The following is a 21,780-nucleotide window of genomic DNA, read 5'->3' on the forward strand; positions in this document are numbered from 1 at the left end:
AATTCCCAGAGAAGTCTTCTAGGATAAACATGTTACTTTCGAATTTGACCGAAGTTAGTCAGAATTTTGACTTTTTGTAGAAGACTTCTAGGGAAGTCTACGTGGAGAATACTTCAAAAGAAGTGTTTCTCTAAGTCTTCCGAAAGTCTTCTCAATGTCGCAAGAAGTCTGCTGGGTTACTTTTGCAATTGACTATATTTGAATTTTTGAGAGAAGACTTCTTTAGAAATCTTATCTCGCGGGCAAAGGTTTGACCAAAACCCATAATTAAACTCGAGAAGACTTCTTCGCCGAACAGATCTGAAAAATAAAATGTAGTTTGCGATTCCATACCTTGAACTCGTGAGATGACTTGCGTGGTTTCTCCAATCACCCAGAACTTCACCACAACAACAACCTGCACGTTAATCACCAAGAATCATGAGCTTATGAACCTTACATAATTTGTAATCAAAATATTCAGTTTTTGATGTATTTTTAGAGAAAGTGTAAGATATGTGGTTTGTAAAACTTTTATAGAAAGAGATTGATTGATTTAGAGAATAAGAGAATGAGATCAGATTGTAGAGAGTTTAGTGAAGAATCATCATGAACTCATAAGAACGAGAGAGAGACTGACTCAAAACATTATTATATTTAAAAATGAGAGAGTTTACAATGTATAGGATAGAATCCAAGGGTTTTGGAGACTTAAGGATAATGGTAAGCATGTGAAGTCAATAAAGAGAAGATACTAGGTTTGAATTCATCCAATGGCTGTTCCCACATGTGTAAAGCATCTTTCCTTTTTGCTTTACCTTTCCAGCTAGGGACAGGCTGTCATGGCCGAGTCTTATCCTCCTCAACGGTCGGATTAGTCCTCACGGTAAGCTCCTCCATCTTTTACCATTTCACCTCTCATAAGTTACTTTCACTTTTGGTCGAGGTTTGGTTTGCCCTTGATGCGTACGGCCTGTACGGCCCGTACGGTCTTGTACGGATCAGGTCGATCCCAAACTCGCCCAACCCTTCTCAACTTCATTCCTCAATCCCTTATGCCTTCTTATACACTGAACTCAGCTCATTTCAACACTCCCCCTCAAGCTTGATCTTATTGATTGATCAAGCTTGGAAACCATGAGATCTTCCTCATTAAAAACCTCACCAAGGAAAACCCATTGGGACAAAACCTTGATAAGGGAAAAAGAGTAAAGACCCCATGGTAAGGGGACTAAGCCACTTGGTGTGAGATCAATAAGTCCTAGCCTGATGTGAATGGACTCCATGGTCTTCTGTCTTGCGGCTTTGGTAAAGACATCAGCTAACTGATCTTCACTTCTTGTATAGCATGGCAAGATCACTCCCAAGACTATCATCTGCCTCACCTTATGACAATCCACTTCAATGTGTTTGGTTCTCTCATGGAACACTGAGTTGGAGGCTATATGAATTGCGGCTTGGTTATCACAATGCATAGTCATTGGTGTAGCTAGCTCAATCTGCAAATGCTTCAAGATCCCCTTGATCCACACCAACTCGTTGGTGAGCTTCAGCATTGCTTTATACTCAGCCTCAGCACTTGAACAAGACACCACCTTCTGCTTCTTGCTCTTCCAAGTCACTAGGTTGCCTCCAATGAAGGTGCAATAGCCTGTAGTTGATCTTCTATCAGCTCGACCACCAGCCCAATCAGCATCACAATACCCAACTACTTCAGTACTCTTGTTGCATCCCAACCAGACTCCTAGACCGGCTGATCCATTCAGGTACATCAAGAGCCTCTCCACCATGCGCCAATGATGCTCCTTTGGTACTTGCATGTGTTGGCTCACCTGATTCACAGAAAAACATATATCAGGCCGTGTGATGGTTAGGTATATGAGCTTACCCACTAGCTTCCTATAAAGCTTTGGATCATGAAACAACTTGCTATCCTCAATCTCCCCCTCACGTGGAACCTTATACCCATCCTCCATGGGCATTTTGGCTGTCTTCCCTCCTAGCAAACCTGCATCTTTCAAAAGATCAAGTGCATACTTTCTCTGAGACATGAATAAACCTTCCTTCGATCTACATATGTCAATCCCAAGGAAGTATTTCATTTCTCCCAAATCTTTAATTTCAAAGACAGATTTGAGAAACTCTTTTGTTTCTCTTATTCCAATCTTATCACTACCTGTTATGATGATATCAGCAACATACACAAGTAAACAGATGATACCTAATGAAGTAGTAAGTGTGAAGAGAGTGTGATCCAATTCAGACTTCCTGAAGCCATGCCCATTTAGAGTGGTGCTGAGTTTGTTGTACCAGGCTCTAGGAGATTGTTTCAAGCCATAGATAGCCTTCTTTAGTCTTAGAACATTCCCTGGCTTCACAAGACCTTCTAAGCCTGGTGGAGGGTACATATAGACTTCATCTTCTAACTCTCCTTGAAGAAAAGCATTCTTCACAACCATTTGCCACAAATCCCACTCAAGGTTCACAGCCAAAGATAATACTATCCCGATGGTGTGTAGCTTAGCAACCGGGGCAAATGTATCTATGTAGTCCTTTCCATATGTTTGAGTGTATCCGCTAGCCACCAATCTTGTCTCTCCTATCAATCTGTCCATTTGGCAAGTACTTGATGGTGAATATCCATCAGCTTGTAACTGCCCTCTTCCCTTTTGGAAGTTCACTCTCAAACAAAGTGTCATTCTTGATTATTGCATTGGCTTCATCTCCAACAGATTCTTTCCATTCCTCATGCATCATTGCCTCTTCATATGATATTGGTACAAAGCTGTCATCTAAGCTTATCATGAAGGCGCAATGCTCTAATGGGAACTGAGCAAAGGAACACACTGCTTGGGAAGGATGCTCCACAGCCTGGGCATTGTAGTACACTCTCGTGTTTACCCAGTTGGAAGCATCCTTCTTCAACCGTGTGCTTCTCCTCAATGGTGGAATGGCCGAGACACTATCCGGAGATGAGACTGGCCCAGCTTCTTCTTGCACATTCTCTTGTTGCGCATCACTTTCCTCTTCTTGTACTATCCCTTCATCAGGTTCTGGCTCATTCATTTCCTCAACCCCTTCATCTTGCATCATCACACACTGATCAGAGTCTCTCAAGTCTTCTTTCGGATGACTTGCTTCTTCAGTTTCATTCCCCCTCTCATGATTAGAGTGGGATGTTTCTTCAGCTTCAGGAGAACTAGATGAGTTTCGTCCTCCTTGATCCTGGGTCAGATTGATCCCAAGACCTTCCAAGATGATCCTAAGGGTTGCGGCCTTATCAGCATCTCGAGACAGATCTTTTAGATTCTCCCAACTCCTTTCTTCATAGTATCCTTTAGTTTCCATAAACTTCACTTCTCGAGATACATGCACTCTTCTCGTCTTTGGATCAATGCATTTGTACCCCTTTTGAGATGGTGAGTATCCAATGAACATAGTCCTTATACTCTTTGGCTCAAGCTTGTTTCTCATCTCTCCTGGTACCATCACATAGCTCACGAAGCCAAACACTCTCAAGTGGTTTAGGGATGGCTTGATCTTGTTGAGAACTTCAAATGGAGACTAATCTTGCAGCACTCTGGTTGGTATCCTGTTGATCAGATAGCACGCAGACATAACTACATCACTCCAATACTGCTTAGGAACATTACTCTGAAACATCATGGACCGAGCAACTTTCATAAGGTGTCGGTTTTTCCTTTCTGCCACACCATTCTGCTGAGGGGTATAGGGGCAACTAGTTTGGTGAAGAATCCCATGTTGAGCTAGGTGTTGCTTAAACAATTTGCTTGTATACTCACCACCATTATCAGATCTGAAAATCTTAAGCTTGGCATTATATTGGTTAGTCACATAGCATTGAAAGTTTTTAAATGTTTCAAGCACACTATCCTTTGTTTTAATGAGTGTTATCCAGGTGTATTTAGATTTTTCATCAATAAATGTTACAAAGTACTTATAATTCTCTCTAGATAAACATGGAGCAGTCCACACATCAGAATGCACAAGATCAAAACAGTTTTCATAAATAGTACTAGACTTTTGGAAAACAGTTCTACAATGTTTACTTGAGATACATGCTTCATATTCATTATTCTTAAACATGACACCTGGTAACATTAGGTTCAAAGCTCTAACATGAGGATGGCCTAGTCTAGCATGCCACAATGCATTATTTTTCAAAGCGGAAACTGATTGAAATGAATAACTAAGATTAGAAACATGAGCAATGTCTATCAGCTAAAGAAAGTCCTCCCGATTCTCCCCCCTTATCTCTAACTGTTAGAGATCGCCTTAAGTCAGTAGAGTGAGGGTTATCAGCTAGCATCAGTCTTTCTTTAATAGGCCGACGTCCAGAAGAAACTTGTTCCGCTGAAACTTCCCCTTCATCTCTACGGGAAAGAGCTCTTCTTAGGTCCGTTGAGTGTGGTATAGGGGCTGGTAGTGTCGGAGCTTGTAATACAGAATCATGGCTAGGAGCTCGCCTTTCCTCCAGTCTGCGGTTACTGTTAGCTCTGACTCGATCATGTGCTTCTGCTGTCTTACTTGGAAAGACTGAGTTCCTGGGATTTATTTCGGCTCTAGCTCCAGATTCCCGTGAGAAGGACCTTCCTAAAATGTAGTCTTCACGGCCTCTACGGTATTCACTAGTGAAAGGTTCGTAGCTTTGATTACGACGTGAGTTGTGTCTTGAATCTGTTCTACGATCTTCGTAGTAGTTCCTTTTGGAGAATGTGGATGAAGATTCTCTCATCTGTCGGTTTTGATTACTTTTTCCATTCCTCCTCTCTTCATACTTCCTCCTGTTCTCATCAAGGCTAGCCATGGTATTCTTTTGAGAGGTACTAAGCCTGTGAGGACTTCTGTCACGCTCCCTAGAATCCTCCACCAGAGGGCAGGCATCTTTTTCATGGCCAAGAGAGTAACATCTGAAGCAGTGTTTCTGCAGGTTTTCATAAGTAAATTCCACCTCTATTGTTTCTCCCGAGGGTAGAGTGAAATCTCTGAACATCTCCAGGGGGTTGAGTCCATTGATGCTAACCCGAACTCGAGCTTGAGTTGGTATGCATGCTTCCACCGTGCCTATTTCGTTTCCAATGGCACGTAGAGCTGTATCATCCCAGTAGTGTAGGGGAACTCCATTAATCTGAATCCAGAATGGTAAGAGAGCTGGGAACTTGTCAGAGATCACTGGTTCCCAACGTTGAACAATAATCATCCATCTTTTGAAGTGGAAAGGAGCCTTGTTGAGAATGGTGAGCAGGTCTCTTTCATTGTCGAACCGGAACTGGAAAAGGAGGGGTCCCATGTCTCTTCCAGTGAGGCGCCCAGAGACATTCCCGTGTTGAAGAAAGAATTCCACCAGAGCTTTGGTGTTCTGAACTGCAGGGTTTGTTACTCTCCCAATAAGGGTAAACTTGTTCTCATCTATTAGAACCGTTGTATCAATCTCTGGAATTTGGGCAGGAGGCTTGCGGCTCAACTGGTCTCTAGTCGAGATCCATTTCTTCTTGTCCTCTCTTGAGTATCGGTGGCTCATGTCTTTATCGAAGGAGATGCCGGTGCTGAGTTACAGAGCTAGAAGTAAGGGCTTCTCACAGAGAGCAAAAACTAGCGAGATTTTGTATAAGATTCTTCTTCACTGTTGTCCTAGCAAGCTTCGTTTGTAATGGAGTCAGTAGTTGAGGTAGAGATTGTCCACGGGAAAGCTTATCTTTGCCCTCTAATAGGAAAGCTTTACGTACGAACCAAGGAACGTCCACAGGATCCAGTCACCTTCAAGACATCGAAATCCAATATTTTGAGGAAATCATGGAACCACCAAGACTCTCTAACAACAGACCCTCGGGATCCCGCCCACCGGGAACACTCCACTCTCCAATAGAGCAAATCTCCCCAATAAGATCCTTGAGCGAAGATAGGAGACATGTCACCTTACGGTTAGGACCACAACCTGTGGAGAACCAACAAAACTCTCCTATCCAAGCCAGGCTATCTGATGGCCAGGGAATTGTTACTCGAAGTGTGGCAAAAAGGAAGGAAGGAAAAGCGCCACCAAAAAAGAAATATAACCCCAGCCCTGTAAACGGAATTAGCCTGAAGAAGAGAAGAGTTGCTAAAACTCAAAACTCACCTAGAAGGAGGACACAGGCGAGCAACACAGCAACAACAACAACTCAGCGCAAAGGAACCCCGAAAGCAAACATTATTCCTGCAATCTCAAAGAAGAATAAGGATTTTCGGGCAGAACCAAGCGCTCTTCCTTAGCGCTACTCAGCTGGAACTGTCAAGGAATTGGGAGCACCTTGACAGGCCAGCGGCTGCGGGAATTCAAGTCTCGGATCTCCCCAGAAATCATTTTCCTACAAGAAACAATGAATCAAGACGAAGTGGTACTCCGACTATTCCAAAAAACGGAATACACAAACCACTTCATGGTAACACCAAGTGGAACAGGAGGCGGATTGTCCTTATCTTGGAAGGCTGAGGTTCAGGTGGACATTCTTTCCTCCTCCTCAAATTTTATAGACACTTCTATCTCTATGTTCCAAAGATCTATGCTAGTCACGTTCATCTATGGATCACCCCGACAAGAAAACAGAGCACAGTTCTGGAGTCAATTGACAGAACTAGGTCTAGGACGTGATGAGGAAGCTTGGCTCAGCGTGGGAGACTTCAATGACTTGCTGGACAACTCAGAGAAGGTTGGAGGACCTTTACGCTGGGAGGGCTTCTTCCTTGCCTTTAGAAGCTTTGTCTCTCAGATGGGGTTATGGGATCTCCAACACTCGGGTAACTCTCTGTCCTGGAGAGGCACTAGATATAGCCACTTCATTCAATCCCGTTTGGACAGAGCGATGATGAATTGTAAATGGGCTGAGAACTACCCGACGGGCTGTTGCGAGTATTTGAGATTCGAAGGTTCGGATCATAGACCGATACTTGTGCAACTCAACCAAAGTCCACCGAAGAAACGAGGACTTTTCCGTTTCGACAGAAGACTAAAAGACGAGCCAGAGATCCAAAACCTGGTAGAGAAACATTGGACTTCAATGTCATATGAATCAGTATTGGTGAAGATTTGTAGGATAAGGAGAAAGATCATGGAATGGTCTAAACAACAAAATAGGAACAGCAAAGCGCTCATTTTGGAAACACAGGAAAAACTAGAGGAGGCCCTAGCAAGCATCAACCCTGATCCCACCATAATTGGTTCCCTGTCACAGATTTTGGAGAAGGCCGACTTGGAGGAGGAACAATACTGGAAACAAAGAAGTAGAATCCAATGGCTACACAGTGGCGATCGCAACTCTGCCCTTTTCATGCTGTAACCCGAGAAAGAAGAACCATTAATAACTTCTCTGTAATCGAGAACTCCTTGGGCCAACCGGTGTTTGAAGAAGAACAAATACTTCAAACCATTGCGAACTACTACTCCGAGCTTTTCACGTCGAACCAGACACCTTCACTTCACGTGGTTGAGGAAGTATTGTCTCCCATCATCACGACTGAAATGAATGATGCCTTGACTAGGATACCAGACAAGTCCGAAATCAAACAAGCGGTATTCTCCATTAACCCGGACAAAGCACCAGGACCAGACGGTTTCTCTGCGAGTTTTTACCAAAGTTTCTGGGACATTATTGGAGATGATGTAGCTGCTGAAGTCGGGTCTTTTTTCACGACCAACACACTCGATGCTCGCTTCAATGAGACTCATGTCAGGTTAATTCCGAAGACTAAAGGAGCAAAGACAGTTGCGGATTACAGGCCCATCGCCTTATGTAGTAAGCACTACAAGATCATTGCAAAGGTGCTCACATCGCGTCTTCAACCAGTGCTCCAAACCGTAGTCTCAAAGAACCAGTCTGCTTTCGTTAAAGGGCGCGCAATAGCTGACAACGTACTCATTACCCACGAAGTTCTTCACTATCTACAGACCTCGGGTGCTAGTGTTCGGTGTGCAATGGCAGTTAAAACCGACATGAGCAAAGCGTACGACCGCATTGAATGGAACTTTATGGAGAGAGTACTAACAAGATTGGGTTTTCACCCCACTTGGGTGGTCTGGATTATGGAGTGTATCCGCTCAGTCTCCTACTCCTTCTTAATAAATGGCGCAGCACAAGGAAAGGTAACCCCTTCAAGGGGTATCCGCCAAGGAGATCCCCTATCACCTTACCTTTTCATTCTATGCACGGAAGTTCTCTCGCAGCTCTGCCTCAAATCCATGAACGATGGGAAAATGGCTGGAATCAAAGTGGCCCGAAGCTGCCCTCCAATCAACCACTTACTTTTTGCGGACGACACAATGTTTTTTACAAAAACAAATGTGTCCAGCTGCGAGGCCCTGAAACGCATCCTGAACTTGTATGAAGAAGCATCGGGGCAGTGTATTAACCTTGGGAAGTCAGCTATTACCTTCTCATCTAAGACTCCAAGTGAAGTTAAGGATCGAGTCAAAAACTTCCTCAATATCCACAATGAAGGTGGAGTGGGAAAATATTTGGGTCTCCCCGAGCATTTCGGAAGGAAGAAGAGAGACATCTTCGTAAGCCTCATTGATAGAATCAGACAAAAATCGATCAGCTGGACCACGAGATATCTATCAAGCGCCGGGAAACAAGTTCTTCTACAAGCAGTGTTAGCAGCCTTGCCGACGTACACAATGTCCTGTTTTAAATTGCCCCTCTCGATCTGTAAACAAATTCAGAGCGTCCTAACGCGGTTCTGGTGGGATGCGAAACCAGCAGTAAGAAAGCTCTGCTGGGTGTCCTGGAATAGACTTACTAGACCAAAAGGGATTGGAGGTTTGGGTTTCAGAGAAGTAGAACAGTTCAACAATGCTCTATTGGCAAAACTAGCTTGGAGGATACTAAAAGAACCCCAGTCTCTTCTTGCACAGACTTTACTTGGGAAGTATTGTGTAAATGCCTCATTCTTAGGTTGCACGGCACCTGCAGTAGCCTCCCACGGATGGAGGGGAATACTAGCAGGAAGAGAGGTTATCCGCAAAGGACTTGGTTGGATTGTGGGAAACGGGAAAGACATTCGGGTTTGGGCAGAGCCTTGGCTCAGTTTGGAGAGACCCATGACCCCTGTAGGCCCGCCTACCCAAGCTAATCTCAATCTCTGTGTGGCGGACTTTCTTTTACCTGCATCCAACAGTTGGAACCTTCAAATGATCAGAGAGCATTTGCCTCATTATGAGGAGGCTATAAAGTCAATTATCACTAGCGACTGTGATATGAAGGATGAATTGGTGTGGCTGAATGATAAATCGGGTATGTACACAACGAGATCAGGCTATGCATTGGCAAAGATCAACTCAGACCCGGATCCACTAGACCACTTTGACTGGAAGAAGTGGATATGGTCCCTCAACACCTCATCAAAACTCAAGCATCTACTCTGGAAGGCCAACGCTGGAGCCCTTCCCGTTGGTGCCGCACTACAAAACAGGGGAATCGCCATTGATGATAAATGCGTGAGGTGTGGTGCGGTCGAAACTGAGATCCATGTTCTGCTCCACTGTCCTTTTGCTACCGAAGTTTGGACCAAACTTCCTTGCCTTAATTCCCCGTCTTCTATACAACAACCTCCAATGTCGGTCCCAGAACTTTTGGACAGTTGCAGTAGAATCGTTACTTTGCCTCCGGTAGGACTAGGAACAACGCCTATCTCCCCATGGGTGATTTGGAACCTCTGGACCAATAGAAACAAGCTACTGTTTGATGATAAAGAGTACACGATTGATGAAACGGTCTTGAAAATCCTTAAAGACTCTCGAGCTTGGGCAGGAGCTCAAGACAAGCAGGAAAAAATAATGTTGCCACAGAATGTGGATCTCTCTCGCCGTGTGTCTAACTCCCATGTTCCCCAATCTTCTCATGTTGCAGGACCTTCATGGAGTGTCTTCTCGGATGCTGCTTGGGACTCTGTCTCTGGGAACTGTGGAATGGGATGGCACTTTCGCGATAACATGTCTTCACCAGCAGGCAGCACTTCTTCAAAACGCCACTCAGTCTCCTCAGCCCTTGTAGCAGAGGCGTTGGCGTTAAAGGCCGCAATCACAGAAGCGGCCAACCGTGGCATTGACTCTCTTAGAGTTTTCTCTGACTCCAAAACTCTCATCTCTCTCTTGGCCACCAAGAAGAATAACATTTGGATTCAAGGAACACTCTTCGATATTCACCATCTATCCAGTTCTTTTAGCTCTATCTCTTTTTGTTTCATCCCGCGTGTGGGAAATGCAATGGCTGATACTCTTGCTAAAGCAGCACTACGATCTTTAAATAACTCTCCGTTGGTGGATGAGTAAAACTATTGTTGGATTACTCCTTTAATGAATTAAATATGTTTTTCGATCAAAAAAAAAAAAAAAAAAAGAAACATGAGCAATGTATTCAAGCATATAAAGATCTCCCTTGGTTACTCCTTTTCCAATCAACTTATGACTCTCAATATCCTGAAACTTCACATCATTAGGACTAAAGATAACATTGCAATGTAAATCAGTAGTACATTTCTTGACAGATAATAAATTAGATGTAAATTCAGGCATATAGAAAGGTTTAGTCTCCTTATCGAATAGTTTCAAGTTTCCTATTCCTTTTATTGCTATCCTATCACCATTTGCAATCATTACATGTCCAGTAGGTTGTTCTATATCTTTTATAAGACTAGTGTCACTTATCATATGATGAGAAGCACCAGAATCCACAATTAAAGGTTTAATCATGTTTTGAACAGCAAAGCTACTTGGTGATTCAATTCTAGAAATAGAGGTTCTAGGCATTTTCAGTCCAGTTTCTATGTTCTCAAGACTCCTAGGTATACTACAAGCAGCATATGAGTATCCTAGAGTATGAGTAAGAGAGCTACCATTCTCCTTGAGAGCCTTGATGAGAGCATCTATGTCAGATTGCCTGATCAGTTCATGCTCCATGCTGCTCTTCCCGGGAGTGTGCTGAGATGCCATAGCCTTGACATCAATTTCCTCAGCTCTCACGCCAGCACCAGTGCTTCCTCTTGATGAACCGGCCTCATTTGATTCAGCTGAGAGGTGTGCCCTTCCATCACGGTCCTTGGCAAACTTAGCTGGCTTGAGGTGGGGATGAAGTATCCAACATTGACTCCTCTTGTGGTATGGCTTCTTGCAATGGTCACAGTTGCCACTAAACTTCCTCTCCTCTCCTCTATAGGTCGCCTTGTTTGCTTGGACTGTCTCAGCTTGATTCGCCGAAGTCATCTCCCCCTTTCCACCAAACAGGCTAAGGGAATCATCCTCCTTTTGTAGCTGCGCGCACACATCATCAAAGGAGGGAAGCTTTGTGGGCCTCAGCATGTGCTTAATCACATCCATATACACCGGATTCAGTGTCAACAGCAAGCCAAACACTTGATCTTGCTCACGCCTCTCCATCAGCGTAGCTTCATTATTGGTATTTGGCCTCAACATCTCTAGTTCAGACCACAAGGCCCTAAACTTTTCCAAGTGCTTGGTGAACTCCTCCTCTTCTTGCATCAGTGTGTTGATAGCTCTCTTTACTTCAAACACTCTTCTCAGATTGGAGATGTTGCCATACACTTTCTGAAGTGTCTCCCACAACGCCATTGGGGTCTCACAATAGCTATATGGCTCCAAGATCGACTCTTCAAGAGACCCTTGCAACACTGCTAGCACCTTCAGGTCATCTTGCGCCCACTTCTCTTGATTTGCTACAACTATCTCCGTGGAGCCTCCGTCCTCAGCAACTGGTTTTGGAGCTCCATCTGAGATGTGGCCCCATAAACCCTTGCACCCAATGACTGTCTTCACCAGCCGTGACCAAAGCAGGTAGTTTCCACCACCTTTCAGAGTAACCGGAACCATCAGCACCTTGTTTCCTTCCATCTTGTCTTGCAAGACTCAGATCGTGGTATTATCCTAAACTGAAGCTAAACTGAAGCTGAAGGTTTGCAAAATGAACAACCAGGTTATGAGCAACCTGACTCTGATACCATAAAACTTTTATAGAAAGAGATTGATTGAATTAGAGAATAAGAGAATGAAATCAGATTGTAGAGAGTTTAGTGAAGAATCATCATGAACTCATAAGAACGAGAGAGAGACTGACTCAAAATATTATTATATTTATTAATGAGAGATTTTACAATATATAGGATAGGATCCAAGGGTTTTGGAGAATTAAGGATAAGGGTAAGCATGTGAAGTCAATAAAGAGAAGAGACTAGGTTTAAATTCATCCAATGGCTGTTCCCACATGTGTAAATCATCTTTCCTTTTTGCTTTACCTTTGCAGCTAGGGACAGGCTGTCATGGCCGAGTCTTATCCTCCTCAACGGTCGGATTATTCCTCACGGTAAGCTCCTCCATCTTTTACCATTTCACCTCTCCTAAGTTACTTTCACTTTTGGTCGAGGTTTGGTTCGCCCTTGATGAGTACGGCCTGTACGGCCAGGTCGATCCCAAACTCGCCCAAACCTTCTCAACTTCATTCCTCTTCAGTTCCTCAATCCCTTATGCCTTCTTTTACACTGAACTCATCTCATTTCAACAGTTTGTGTGGATAGGAAATGAGAAAGGATAAAAAAAATTGAAACTTTTGGGTATTAACACTCTCAATTTGGTAGTTTATGGTGGTTGAGGTATTGATGTCAATGACAAAGTTGTAAATATTTGGTGGAAGATGAGGATGATAAGGTAAAAGCATTATTTTCGGAAAAAAATAATGACATTTTCGTGAATAACTAGAACTTCTAGGGTGAATAGGATAAAACAAAGTTTCACAAAAAAAAACATAGGTTATTTTTGGGATTGACTTAAAATTTTGAGTCATTTTTGAAAGAACCCCTATAATTTATAGATATTTTTTGCTGTAATTGAAAGATTATTATAGTCAACTAAATATATGAAAAATAGATAAAATATTTCAATAATACTAATGATAAACAATTTTTAGTCAATTAAACATATATCAGTTTATGTTTCTTAATTAGTTTATGTAATAACCTAAGAAATTAGATAGATATAAAATATTTCTTTTACTTCAAAAATATATATTTGTTTCTTTTTTGTCATCAAAAATATATATATATTTTATTGTTTAAAACTATGTTTTAAAAGAAATAATATTTCTTTTTCTATACCAAGATTATCTTTGTGAAATTTTTTTTTATGAAATCACATTATATACAAATATTTTTTTTTGATCTAAGAAACAATGGATATAAAGAAAGTTTTTTATTATTTCAGAAATATATTTTAAGTTATTTAAAATATTTTTTCAAAATAGAATATTACTATCTTGTGAATTTGTTTTTAATTAAATCATATATAGTATTTGGAAAATTTAAAAAGAAAATAAATAAAAAATCAATTATAGTATTTAAATGTAGTTTTTTTTAAATTCATTAAGGGTATCAGTGTAATTAATCACCGTGAAGTTAACGTGAGCGCGATACATAGATAACATACTTTTTAAACAATGTTTCTTTTTTAAATATATATGTTATTTGGAATATTTTTAAAAGGAAACTAAACAAAAAAATCAATAATAGTATTTAAATGTAATATTTTAATTCATTAAGGTATAGTGTAATCAACCATCGTGAGAGTTAACATAACGCGATACATAATAAATTGATTTCTAAATAATATTATGGAGATGGTCCAAAGTTTTTCCCATTTATTTAATATAGTTTAGGTATTCTTTGAATATTCAAAGGTCCTGTGACACCCGTCACCTCCTATATGGAGGACAGCGTGTCACCCCCGACGCGTCATCATACAACAATGTGATACCCGTCTCCCTGACACTAAGGACGACGGGCCACCAACAATATCCCGTAATATAAAAGCCCATAAACCCGACAACTCTCACCCATGCCCAAATAAAATCCGAAAGAAAAGTCCAATAGCACCAAGTCCGTCCAAATATCACATACTTGTTTGTCTCACCTGAAAAGGGGAAGAGTGAGGGGTGAGCGACAGGGGAATCGCTCAGTGAGGTATGGGATGCCACCCCGAAGTCCATGGACCCGGACATAGCACTCCGAATAAATATAATTTAATTCTAATGCATGTCAAACACAGTACCTAAAGTACTCAAGCAACAAAACAATGGTCCTAGCGAGGTGCACACTCGCCGCCCACTAACAGGCCAAAACACTACCGAAAAGGTGCTCGGTTCATACACACACCGAAAAAGTGCTCGGTAACACACGCCCGTAGACGATTTATCGACACTTCCAGTCTACGGCTCAACCGGTCGACTAAAGTTGGCCGTGACCTCCATACAATCCGGCATACAGCAGTCCGACTCTGTATCCGTCTCCAAACAAAAACAATCCTAGCTAAGAATTTACATTAAGTGAAACAATCAATGTTGAATCCTCTAACCCCCTAGTTCCGGTTTATGCAAAGAACCTAAAACTAAACAAGCAATGATAGACTCGATTTCACACAGACGGAACACATTAGAAATAAACTATATTTATTCGAGGTCCTAAGCCGAATAAGAGGAGTTCGGGAATAGACCCTCACCTTAGCAATAATAAGTGATATCTATGAACTCCAGCTGCTCAAATGGACTCCAAATCTGAAATCAGATCGAAATTTCGAGTCAGAACGCCTTTCGAACGGTTTAAAACGGGTATTTACGGAAAAATCAACCCGCTGGTCAAAGATCAATTATTTAATTATTTAATTAATTAATTAATTAATTAATCCGGTTTTCCCTAACCGATTTCCAATTGATTTTAACCGACCGGTTTAACCTAACCGAATCGAAATCGATTTAAACCGGTCAAACCACCGGTTGACCGAGTCACCGAGTTGACTCACCGGGTTGACTCGGCCGAGTTGGCGAGTCGCCGGCGAGTCACCGGTGTCGGTCACCGGCGGCGACGGCGGAGCTGCGGCGGCGGCTTACCGGAAAGTTGGCCGGCGGCGACGGCGGAGCTGCGGCGGCGGACGGTGGTCCGGCGGCGGAGCTGCGGTGGCGACGATTTCTGGCGGCGGCGCGTGCGTTTCACGCGCGCGCGAAGGGCGGTTTTCTGGAGGCGCGTACGGCTTCGTCCGGGCTCCGTTTGAGGCGTGCTTGGTGTCTACGGCTTCGTCTCGACGAGAGGAACACGATGATGGGCTTGGATGCACGAGATTCGCAACGGTTAAGAAGTTACGGTTGATTTACTAAAACGGCCGAAACTAAACTCAAAAATATGGCGGTTTCCGGTTACCTTTGGTTGCGGATGATGCTGGTGGCGAGCTCAACGGTCTGGCATGTGGTGGCTCCGGCGAGGACTTCTGGTGAGCTTTCTCCCCCTCTCTCTCTCTCTCCTCTCTCTCCTCTCTCTCTCTCTCTCTCTCCCTCTCTCTCTCTTTTCTCTTTAAAGAAGTTGGGGATGGTGGGAGTGGTGGGGATGGTGGGGATGGTGGAGATGGTGGAGATAGTGGAGGTGGGTCATTACAATTCTCCCCCACTAACAAGGAATTCGACCCCGAATTCAAGTCATAAGCTGACATGCCCAATGTCATCATAGCAAAACCTCGAATACTAATCTTCGCTCGACCTTTCAGGTCTCCTCCTGGGTCTTATCTCCCTCCCAATGAACTCGGACAAACACAGTCGATATTCCCTGAACTGTCTTCTCATGATGATCCAAAATCTCCAATAGATGATAAGGTTCATAAAATCTTTATGAACTCACTTGATGTCTACTGCAAAATAGTTATAGCGCCTTCTTAACTTTTGCAATGCTGTCATATGAACCAAGTACTAGAAGGCTGATATACTGCTGATAAAGTAACTGCAAGCAATTAATCCAATCCACTCCAGCGAAGGATACAATTCCATGTGTCTCGGTTTAAGCTCCTTTATCTTCTGAGTCTTAGGTCCCTCCTGAAATGTCCTTATTTTCAGGTATATTAGGTGCTCATATGTAGCTCTAAATCCTTACGGTGCTTAGCTGCATAAATGCTCTGACGTCATGGGCTTCCGAAAGCCAATCCTTGAGCATGTCCTCTGCTCTACCGTCTCTTAAACCATTAATAGTTCTAACTCATATTACTACCCCACTTTGGTCCAACAAAGTGGTATACTATAGGGTCTACCATAAATAACCCTCGTATAGTAATTTTTTTAATACTCAAAAGATAGCTGTCGATGTAGGCAAACTCTGGTATGGGTAGATGCTTTCCAAAATTCCATCCCACACAATCTCTGAACATATCCTTTAAGTTCTGAGTAGTCCTCTCTGACTGACAATATGTCAACGGGTGATAAGATGTACCCATATGATCTTTGTCCCAAGTGCCTTCCGAAAGACTCTCTGAAATGTAGATGTGAACTTCGATTCCCAATCCGATACAATGTTGACATCCATGAAACTTCCCAAACTCAATAATGTAGGTCTGCTCCAATTGATTAGCCCTGATTATCTTCTTAATTACTTAGGAAATGGGCTGACTTGGTAAGTCTATCCATGACTACCAATGTGGCATCCTTTCCACATATGGTGATTTAAAATCCAATAACAATGTCCATAATCACCATGCCTCATTTCTACTCCGGCAAAAGCAAGCTCAAAAATAACATGATAGATGACTGATCCTCTGTCATTGCCATATAACACGTCTGGCACCGCGACGTAATGTAGTTACAAACATCTTCATACTACACCAATTATAGTTAACTCTTCATATCTTTGTACCCTTTGGTCTTCCCGATGGGTAGAGAAACACGAGTGATATGTTTGTTGTAAGATTCCTTTTCTTAACAACTTATCGTCCAACACACAAACTCGGTTTCAGTACAAGTATATCCTGCTCAAAGCTGTATGATATCCAATACTCCCAATCTCGATCTGTTCAACCAATCCAGAATGCTAACTTGTGCTTGTGTATCCTCCATAGCAAAACTGCCTGCTCCAAAGTCCCAAGGACATCTGTCTCTCCATTGATAGTAATGGCACCCAACCTGAGACTAGCAAATCTCCAACTCATGAACCTTCTTGGTTCCTGAGATACAGCTCATACGCCTACCCAAGGCATTTATCACCTGGTTGTCCTTACCAGATAGTATGCGATATCCAGACTATAGCCTGCTACAAACTCAATCCAACTGCACTGTCCAAGTACAAGTTTTTAATAAATGAAGATAAATTTCACATTCTAATAATCCCAGAGAATCTGAACTTCCTTCCCGTACAATTACGATCTCCAAAACGATAACGCAAATACCACTACAGCCTCTCTGGCGTGATGCATATGAATGACTTAATCCTCATACCTTAATTTAAATCCAATCCAGTATCTGACACATCACAGTAAGCCTCAGCCTCAGTAGAACCCAAAACTGGTGTCTTCATTAGTTGTGCTTCAATTCAGTGAAACTCCTCGAACAAAAATCTATCCAACCACACTTAACGTCTTTACATGTAGACCGCGTCTTTAACATTACTATACCGGTGAAACCCTTGATGAACTTCCAGTAGTACACTATTAACCCAAAAAGAACGGCAGATCTTTGTAGCGCTCTTAGGTTTCGACCTTCCCGAAACGGTATTAATCTTCTTTGAATCCATCAAAATTCTGCTTCCAAAACCATGTTATCCAAAAATACAACATTCCTCTGCCAGAAGCTACACTTCCTAAACTTAGCGAACAACTGATGCTTTCCAGGCTTATCCAACGCAATCCGCGAAATGCTCACAAATCTCCTTTCTACTCCAAAATAAATCAGGATGTCATCGATGAATACAATCGCACACCTATCCAAATGTTCACGAAAACGTCATTCATATCTTCATGAATGCAACAGTGCCTTTGTCGAGCCAAATGGTATCACTGCGTCCCATAATATCCATAATGTATACAAAAATTCACATTCAGTAGATACTCTTCAAATATAGTAATCTGATGGTGTTCTGATGCCATGTCAACCTTCAAGAACTATAAACTTCCTATAAATAATCCAATAATTCATCAACGCGCGGAAGCGATACTTATCTTTAATGGTCACTTTGTTCAGACCTTTGCAGTCGATACAAAATTGAAACTCCCACCTTTCTTCTTTACAACAACAATGATGATGTTCCCCACGGTAAAGTACCCGGTCTGATAAAACCCTTGTCTTATGAATCTTCAACATGCTCTTTCAGCTTTGTCATCTCTGTTGGTGCTAATCGGTATAAAACTTGTGAAACTGGTGTTGTTTGCTCCAAACAAATCGCAAGAGTTTCTCATGTGTCATGTGGTGACCGTTCCAAAGGTCACAAATATATCCTCATACTATGCAATAACCGGAAGATCCTGTAGCTCATGTTGTCCATCAGCCTTAACCATCGAGTTGGTAGTCAAAAAAATCTCTATGTCCTTGTATCCCATAACTCCTCAGTATGTAGCATGCATGCACTAACAACTTCCATCTGCTCCAGCAATCGGAACTCTTGCCCTCAGGCAATCCAACACTACTTGATGCCGTGACAATCAATCCGTCCCAAGGATAACATCGTAAAAACGTAGCTCCATCTCTGATGAATATCCGAACAAATCGGCCCTCCAAGCATAACTGGTACACTGCGATGGATATAAATAGCTCCCAATGTCCTATGTCAGTTGTCCAAACTGACACATCTCTGAAACGATCAAGACTGCCAAAATTGGTAAACATACCAAAGTGTAACTCCAACACCCACACAACGCAAGCTGCTGCACCCCAATTCAAAAGCGATCTCCACGAGTTCACAAAAAAAATATATCTCCAAAATAGTCAATATACTCGTACACACAACAACACATGCCAACCAATGGCTCATACCACACACCACATAATCTCCAGTAACAAAACTCGTGGAACGATTGCTTGAAGTGGGCTGGTGGCAGAAACGTCACATATTCACTCCTGGATAGCCTCGAATCATGAACGAAGAAACTGATAACTCCAGAGAAAACTGACAAACTTGGACTTCACGCAACTGCTGAACATCTGTCGAGAACCTTGTTAGTCGAAGGACTAATGACGATGATTTTACTCATCGTCATAGAAAGAGACATTTGAGTTAGTAATTACTGGACAGAATGGTGCTAAAAGAATTTCGAAATGTATAAATAAATATATAGTTTTTTTTTTTTTTTTTTAAAGTTGAAAACCGATGAAAACCGAATCCCCTGACCGCCATCCCGGACGGAACCGGGATGGAACCCGCTCTGATACCAAATTGTGACACCCGTCACCTCCTATATGGAGGACAGCGTGTCACCCCCGACGCGTCATCATACAACAATGTGATACCCGTCTCCCTGACACTAAGGACGACGGGCCACCAACAATATCCCGTAATATAAAAGCCCATAAACCCGACAACTCTCACCCATGCCCAAATAAAATCCGAAAGAAAAGTCCAATAGCACCAAGTCCGTCCAAATATCACATACTTGTTTGTCTCACCTGAAAAGGGGAAGAGTGAGGGGTGAGCGACAGGGGAATCGCTCAGTGAGGTATGGGATGCCACCCCGAAGTCCATGGACCCGGACATAGCACTCCGAATAAATATAATTTAATTCTAATGCATGTCAAACACAGTACCTAAAGTACTCAAGCAACAAACAATGGTCCTAGCGAGGTGCACACTCGCCGCCCACTAACAGGCCAAAACACTACCGAAAAGGTGCTCGGTTCATACACACACCGAAAAAGTGCTCGGTAACACACGCCCGTAGACGATTTATCGACACTTCCAGTCTACGGCTCAACCGGTCGACTAAAGTTGGCCGTGACCTCCATACAATCCGGCATACAGCAGTCCGACTCTGTATCCGTCTCCAAACAAAAACAATCCTAGCTAAGAATTTACATTAAGTGAAACAATCAATGTTGAATCCTCTAACCCCCTAGTTCCGGTTTATGCAAAGAACCTAAAACTAAACAAGCAATGATAGACTCGATTTCACACAGACGGAACACATTAGAAATAAACTATATTTATTCGAGGTCCTAAGCCGAATAAGAGGAGTTCGGGAATAGACCCTCACCTTAGCAATAATAAGTGATATCTATGAACTCCAGCTGCTCAAATGGACTCCAAATCTGAAATCAGATCGAAATTTCGAGTCAGAACGCCTTTCGAACGGTTTAAAACGGGTATTTACGGAAAAATCAACCCGCTGGTCAAAGATCAATTATTTAATTATTTAATTAATTAATTAATTAATTAATCCGGTTTTCCCTAACCGATTTCCAATTGATTTTAACCGACCGGTTTAACCTAACCGAATCGAAATCGATTTAAACCGGTCAAACCACCGGTTGACCGAGTCACCGAGTTGACTCACCGGGTTGACTCGGCCGAGTTGGCGAGTCGCCGGCGAGTCACCGGTGTCGGTCACCGGCGGCGACGGCGGAGCTGCGGCGGCGGCTTACCGGAAAGTTGGCCGGCGGCGACGGCGGAGCTGCGGCGGCGGACGGTGGTCCGGCGGCGGAGCTGCGGTGGCGACGATTTCTGGCGGCGGCGCGTGCGTTTCACGCGCGCGCGAAGGGCGGTTTTCTGGAGGCGCGTACGGCTTCGTCCGGGCTCCGTTTGAGGCGTGCTTGGTGTCTACGGCTTCGTCTCGACGAGAGGAACACGATGATGGGCTTGGATGCACGAGATTCGCAACGGTTAAGAAGTTACGGTTGATTTACTAAAACGGCCGAAACTAAACTCAAAAATATGGCGGTTTCCGGTTACCTTTGGTTGCGGATGATGCTGGTGGCGAGCTCAACGGTCTGGCATGTGGTGGCTCCGGCGAGGACTTCTGGTGAGCTTTCTCCCCCTCTCTCTCTCTCTCCTCTCTCTCCTCTCTCTCTCTCTCTCTCTCTCCCTCTCTCTCTCTTTCTCTTTAAAGAAGTTGGGGATGGTGGGAGTGGTGGGGATGGTGGGGATGGTGGAGATGGTGGAGATAGTGGAGATAGTGGAGGTGGGTCATTACAGGTCCATCATTATCTGTCTAATATTCCTAATTCTCTATCCAAGAACACCATGATTGATTACATGTGTGTGCAACAATGTGTTTTACTCTTTTTATAAATTAAATTATAAAAGCATCTCTCAAAATATCTTATATCAACTGTTATACGTTATAACATATTAACCTATCTAACAAAACGTTGATATTCGACATCAATTTTATTTGAATTTCTGAGACAATCAAATTACTTTTGTTCGGCTTAACATTTCGAAACTCAAAGTTTTCGTTTGTTTCAAACCGAACTCGTCACAATGACATTCTGAATGTTTGCCTCGTTGATTATCACATGAATGTTTCAGACCTTTCCCAAAGTTAACATAACTTTAACTTGTCGTGATCGGCAACAAACTTATCGGTAGATATTACTGTTTTTGACTCTTCGCAAAGGATACATGTTTGAGAAGATGTTAGTGCGTATGACTGTTTGGTCTTCAAAGAAGGTGTTTTTATCGAGGAATGTATTTTTGTCGAAAAACTTATTCTTCAAGCATCTGCGACGTCTCGCGATACTGAAGGTTTGTTTTTCTTTTGCATGCCGCGTTTCGCGGTTCAAATGTTTGCGGGCTTGAAGATGTTTAGCGGTGCTGCAAGAGTTTAATCTTAGCCCTACGTCGGAGAAACATTTTTGGTTTGTCTGCAGATGTTCGCAGCCAAAACTGTTATTGTTGTTTGGATGCTAATAATTTGATTTGCGATCGAGGAATTAGGACAGAGAAGTCGTGTAAATTTGTCCATGGGAAAATGCGTTTTCCTTCATAGTGCTTTGTGAAGTGTTGGCCTTCTGA

At 42.8% G+C, this 21,780-nt stretch overlaps 2 protein-coding genes and 1 long non-coding RNA gene across 12 annotated transcripts; 1 reads left to right on the plus strand and 2 right to left on the minus strand.

The window, feature by feature from the left end:
* Positions 1–4,195: 4,195 nt before the first annotated feature.
* On the minus strand, positions 4,196–5,521 carry LOC125604135. The gene has a single exon (XM_048774691.1). The coding sequence runs from the start codon at positions 5,519–5,521 to the stop codon at positions 4,196–4,198; it is 1,326 nt and encodes a 441-aa protein (XP_048630648.1).
* A 1,974-nt stretch (positions 5,522–7,495) lies between these two features.
* Positions 7,496–10,303, plus strand: LOC125604136. Its single transcript, XM_048774692.1, has one exon. It carries the CDS (start codon positions 7,496–7,498, stop codon positions 10,301–10,303), a length of 2,808 nt encoding a protein of 935 aa, XP_048630649.1.
* Positions 10,304–13,653: 3,350 nt separating this feature from the next.
* On the minus strand, positions 13,654–20,932 carry LOC106405896. 10 transcript variants are annotated; one of them, XR_007335990.1, is made up of 6 exons: positions 20,716–20,909; positions 20,409–20,621; positions 20,021–20,075; positions 14,919–19,436; positions 14,531–14,585; positions 13,654–13,945 (listed from the first exon to the last, which is right to left on the minus strand). It is a non-coding gene; the product is annotated as an uncharacterized LOC106405896 (long non-coding RNA). The 10 variants fall into 10 exon arrangements; XR_007335993.1 differs by lacking the exon at positions 20,409–20,621 and having other exon boundaries at positions 20,716–20,932; XR_007335994.1 differs by lacking the exon at positions 20,021–20,075.
* Between the last annotated feature and the right edge of the window lie 848 nt (positions 20,933–21,780).

The sequence above is a fragment of the Brassica napus genome, unplaced genomic scaffold (genome assembly GCF_020379485.1).
Source record: "Brassica napus cultivar Da-Ae unplaced genomic scaffold, Da-Ae ScsIHWf_469;HRSCAF=716, whole genome shotgun sequence".
Taxonomy (NCBI): domain Eukaryota; kingdom Viridiplantae; phylum Streptophyta; class Magnoliopsida; order Brassicales; family Brassicaceae; genus Brassica; species Brassica napus.

What these genes read in the sequence shown, in the direction of transcription:
- LOC125604135 (XM_048774691.1), bottom strand. Translation starts at nt 5,521, where the DNA reads ATGAGCCACCGATACTCAAGAGAGGACAAGAAGAAATGGATCTCGACT.
- LOC125604136 (XM_048774692.1), top strand. Translation starts at nt 7,496, where the DNA reads ATGAATGATGCCTTGACTAGGATACCAGACAAGTCCGAAATCAAACAA.